Source organism: Penaeus monodon, chromosome 11 (genome assembly GCF_015228065.2).
Source record: "Penaeus monodon isolate SGIC_2016 chromosome 11, NSTDA_Pmon_1, whole genome shotgun sequence".
In the NCBI taxonomy this organism is placed as follows: Eukaryota; Metazoa; Arthropoda; class Malacostraca; order Decapoda; family Penaeidae; genus Penaeus; species Penaeus monodon.
In genome coordinates this window covers 4,299,315-4,304,314 of record NC_051396.1, presented here as the reverse complement: position 1 = coordinate 4,304,314, position 5,000 = coordinate 4,299,315, and the positions used below count along the sequence as shown (strand labels likewise).

The following is a 5,000-nucleotide window of genomic DNA, read 5'->3' as shown; positions in this document are numbered from 1 at the left end:
GAACTGGGCAAGTGTGTTGTGAAGAGGATTCAACATTCTATGGTGAAGAAGAAGCAGAAGAAGAAGAAGAAGAAGAAGAAGAAGAAGAAGAAGAAGAAGAAGAAAGAAAAAATGAAAGAAAGAAAAAAAGAGAGAGAAAGAAAGAAAGAGAGTACCCAGTTAGTTAATTGAAAAACGGAATAAGGATTGTTCTAACTTGTTTAGTTACTTTGTATATGCTTCTGGATATGACAACTATAACAACAAGTTGCTTTTACCTGTTAAATGAGCTTTATAGGAAATAAACAAATAAAAATACGTATCTAAAAACAAATAAAAAAAATTATCTGCTATCACTAGCTCCAGCACTAAATAACAATTGTAAGAGGAAACACTTTTTCAATGGAAATCTTTTAAATAAAACTACAATATACTTATATATTATAACCAATGGAATATGTAGCTAAGTAGCATAGGAACCACTCGTTACTGGGAAGAATACTATATACGTTTAGGACCAGTAGCTTTAGTATCATCATAAAGTATCTAAAATCTTGATACTCTAGCATTCTTCATTTACGTATTTTTTCCAAGACCTCGCAAAACTCTGACAAAAAAAATGAAATATTGCAAGCAAAAAAGAAAATGGTCAAACACAAGGAACCTCAGTTGCAACACAACACTGCAACTTTCTCACTTGAAGACAGGCAAGCTAGAGGCCTCCGTCACATCAATCTGACTGACGTTGTTGCTCTTCCCCCAGCCGAGGACCAGCGCACACCAGGCATCCAGCTGGATCTTCCTCACATCTGCATTGGGTTGAAGTCTGAGGAAGAAGAAGAAAAAAATATGTCAAGGGAGGGAGGGAGGGAGGGAGGGAGGGAGGGAAGGAGAGGAGAGGAGAGGAAAGAGAGATAAAGACAGAGGGAGAGAGGGAGAGGGGGAGGGAGGGAGGGAGAGAGGGGGGTAGGGAGGGAGGGAGGGAGGGAGGAGGGAGGGAGAGAAAGAGAAAGAGAGAGTATATGATGAAACATGAATAATTTTTCCCTTTCCTTTTAACAGACACCAACGTTGATATTAGCAGTGCAATGATATATTAGATTTAATGGGATTCTTATCTCTTCCTTATCAAAAGTTATTACAAGGCAACTATGCCTAACAGCCAGAACTCATCTAACACATCAAAACATAATACCCTAAATTATAATACTTATGTAAAAGAATAAATCTATAAAGTTTGATCTCAAGACATAGCAAAATTAACCAGGTAAATCTTGGCATGAAAATTTCCTACAAATATATTACTTTGGGTAATTTTTTACTGTAAAGATGCACTCACTGGAAACTAAGTCCCCAACTCTACTTCACAAAATCTATTCAACAATCTATGTTGCAGTGATGGGGGGGGAGGGTTGATGGGGGGCCCTGTTCCCTAAAACCCCCCGAGAAATAATATCTTCACTTTGGTATGAACGGCCAGATAGAACTAAAACTCAGGAGTACCAAATGGACTTAGGCGTAGTGGTGCTTTACGCAATTTCTTTCCTTTTTCTTGTAGCATTACCATTTGTGTCAACAGACTATTTTTTGCACTGACGACTGCATCTTTGAGTACTCTACAAGAATATCATCTTTATTTTGCCTTAGCTTACTGTGCCCATACCATACGGATCTATTGTTAATGTCTGCCTTCTTTTTTGGACATTTTCAAAGTTGTCTGTGACACTAAAATAAAATTAAATTGATTTGGTAGATTGATAAGTTATATGATTATTTTACAACCCCAAATTAACCTTCCCACTTTGAATTTCATCTCATGTTAATGAATATTGAAAAAGACAAAGTGTATTGTCTATATACGATACTTTCTCCTCTGGCTTCTGTCATTTTACTTATTAATGTGATCTGTTCACTGCAAGGTAATTAGGTACCTGACATAAATCATAGCATGACTTTCCTGTACTGTCCTCGACTGTGGCATGATAAGAACACATAGCAATATTATCCCAAAGTGCCTGGTGCCCTAACACTATAAATCAGACAATTTACCTTATCTCTCGAACTTGGTAATTGTGATGAAACATTACATGCAGTAATAAATGTATAACAATATTTGCTTTACTGTGGAAATACAGTTTATGAAGAGAGCTGATAATCTGTTAAACTAATGAATTATTTTTTTCTCATACATCTAGCATTACTTTTGTTGTTTATTGTACTATACAGCTGTGTGAACCTGAAACTATACCCTTCTTAGAGATTCATCCGAGAAGATGCAGTCTTAAGTCAAACCTGTGAGATTACTTGTAGCAGACATTCCCTGATTTCAGCATGGAGGTTGAAGTGACTACATGACACTCTACCACTAAGGGGGTGAACTTATCATAGGCTTATCATAATCTTAAAAGTGGAATTGGGCATTTATAGAATACAACTACAACTGATAAGACGAGAAAGAGATCCCCTACTGAATAAACACTACACGGGTTTTCTCATCACTTATCTCCCTCTCTCGCATTACTGACCAACAATCAATTAATTCCCACAAGAGATATACATGAAATATTTACCGAAACCGACCAACTCATACAAAGAATAAAATCTCCCTTAAAAAAAAAAAAAAAAAACAACAAAAAAAAACATTTACATACCACAACAAAACACAACACCCTGAAACTATCATCCCTCCCAGAAATAAATAACGAAGCCATCTCCTGCGTGACCTGCTTTCGCAAACCCATCCTGGACCATCCCAGTCCCATCCCGAACGAAGGAACGACAAGCCCCTGCAAACGCCTTACGTAAAAAAGGGAGGAAAATTATATTGCCAAGGCCACTCGAAGTCTGTCATTGTGGCATCGAGGAGGTCCAGCTGCGGGAATGGACGCTGGTAATTACCGCTCGCGCTCTGGATTTCTTGCCGCTTTGGGGTCGTAATTGAGGTATTTTGGTGTATTTTACTCTAAATGCGTGGTAGTAATTATCTAATATTTTTGAGTGTACGTATTTATGTAAGATAGATTGATGGTGTAGTTAGATTGATGGATATAGGATAAAATATATATCTACTGTATAACAAGTAAATAAACACCAACGGACATTACGCATTATAGTTTTGTATATTAGATTTGTTGATCTTTTCAACATAGCCTTTAAACTCCTATCATTCCTTACCAGTGGCAACGAAAATTACCCCAATCCAAGGAAGAATCTAAAAGGAACAATCCACTCCACCAAAAACAAACAAACCAAACACCAAGAAGGGAAAAAAAACTTCAATTTCCAAAATCCCAAATCTAATCCCCGAAACCACCATCCTGTGTTTTGGTCTTGTGATCACCATGGTCGAGGTGAGAGTCATCTTATATTATGCCCGGAAAATCGTTTCTAAAGGAGAGATAGGCGTAGAATAGGGGTGTCCAGGAAGCTTCGGAGATCAGAGAATTGACTGATCTGATTTCTGTGTTAAATGAAGAAGGCGTCTGTGGTGGCTAGTTATGTGGCAGGAGAGGGGCGTAACTTCCCAAGTGTTTTGATTTATGGTGATTTGCGTAATTTATGGTGATGTAAAATGTGAGGTTGTTTGTTGAAAGGCAGTTTGCCATGCAGAGTTAGAGCAAGATGAAGTATGTAAATGGTTCTTATTTATGATGTGAAATTTCTATTTTGTTAGATGTTCACCTTGTGGAGAGTGATGCACACTGACCAATATTTAACCAATTTTCGATTCACATGGCATTTCATGGTACTGAGGTTGCAGAAAATGTTAAATGAGAAAAGAGGTTGAGCATAGTCTTTGTTTCATAGTCTTCATGAATATACTTTGCCAGTGATTGTTCAAAATAGGACCACATGAAAATATTAGAAAACTAAGGTAATATCCATGAGGAAAACATAAAACAGTAATATTCAAAACCTCCCAACCTGTGCTTAAGTAGTTAAGTCCAGAATACTGAGGCATCCATGCTCCAAGCTCCAGCAAAAGCCCGCAAACCTTCCTATACTGGCAAGATAGAGCTAGTTTGACTTTCATAACAGATCAAATAAGGAACCAGTCCAAGCTTTATCTTGTCTAAAAATTGTGGGAGACATTTAGACAAATCTGTAGGGATATTGTGGTATTAACCCATAGGATCTGGGTGCCTTGCTGCCCACACATGGCCAGAAATATGGGCATTAGGTTTACTTTAGTGACTCTCCTGGGTCTGTGGCTTGTAGGCCCAGCCCATATGAACATACTTTTCATTTGTGTGAATTTTGCATTATTTTTATTGAGATATTAAATGTTTTGTATCCCCAAGAAATGCTTGGTTTTCCAAGAATCTTCTAAGTTTGTTTGACTGGTGATACAAATGTACAAGTAGCTGTACTAGATATGAATACCAGTTCAGTTTTGATGAGTAGTATCAGTGTAGTATCAAAGATATAGTCTAATTTTAATAGTTTGGATTTATCTTTGGCTGAAATATAAATCTTAGTTAATTTTTCATGATGATATGTTGTTTCAGTAAGTGTATGGTTAATGTTGGTTTTCTAAATTTTCAGGATATGAGAAAATTCCTTGTTGAGCTGTTGCACAGGTTTGTAATTTATACACATTTTTTTCTGATAAGTAGTGCATCTGGTAACATGTATATCAATTATGTGTTTTAGATAGAATGGGTGAATTTTGTTTTATAGTATGAATGAGCAGATAGTTAAAAAAATGCAATACATTGTGATGTTAAAATAAAACAATATTAAAATTTATTACCACCATTCCAGGACAGACAATCTTCTTGGTATTGTGATAACTGATCGAGATGGTGTGCAGTTATTAAAAGGTATGTTAATTCATAAAGGAAGTGCATCATGGTAGAAATGATATGTTGATGGTATTTTGATTTTAAAAATCTTTCATTTATAGGTACCTTTTTTCTCCTGTATTTGTCTTGAGTGGAAAATCTCAACATCGTTTTCTTTCACTGCAGTTTTTAAAGATGACGCCCCAGACTTGGGTATGCGACCAGCCTATCTCTCCA

At 36.6% G+C, this 5,000-nt stretch overlaps 2 protein-coding genes across 2 annotated transcripts in view; one reads left to right on the top strand and one right to left on the bottom strand.

Annotated features, from left to right (window-relative positions):
- LOC119578688 (vacuolar protein-sorting-associated protein 25-like) overlaps positions 1-2,903 on the bottom strand; it is a 7,100-nt gene extending 4,197 nt beyond the window's left edge. The window contains exons 1-2 of the mRNA XM_037926261.1: positions 2,781-2,903; positions 677-805 (exon numbers count right to left, since the gene is read on the bottom strand). Coding sequence (XP_037782189.1) covers positions 677-805; positions 2,781-2,830 — 179 coding nt within the window. The 5' untranslated portion in view covers positions 2,831-2,903. The remainder of the gene's footprint in view (positions 1-676; positions 806-2,780) is intronic.
- A 228-nt stretch (positions 2,904-3,131) lies between these two features.
- The window catches only part of LOC119578689 (ragulator complex protein LAMTOR3-like), a 3,673-nt gene continuing 1,804 nt past the window's right edge, over positions 3,132-5,000 (top strand). Inside the window, exons 1-4 of the mRNA XM_037926262.1 lie at positions 3,132-3,329; positions 4,525-4,559; positions 4,744-4,802; positions 4,950-5,000. The exon at positions 4,950-5,000 is cut by the window's right edge and continues 83 nt beyond it. Coding sequence (XP_037782190.1) covers positions 3,321-3,329; positions 4,525-4,559; positions 4,744-4,802; positions 4,950-5,000 — 154 coding nt within the window. The 5' untranslated portion in view covers positions 3,132-3,320. The remainder of the gene's footprint in view (positions 3,330-4,524; positions 4,560-4,743; positions 4,803-4,949) is intronic.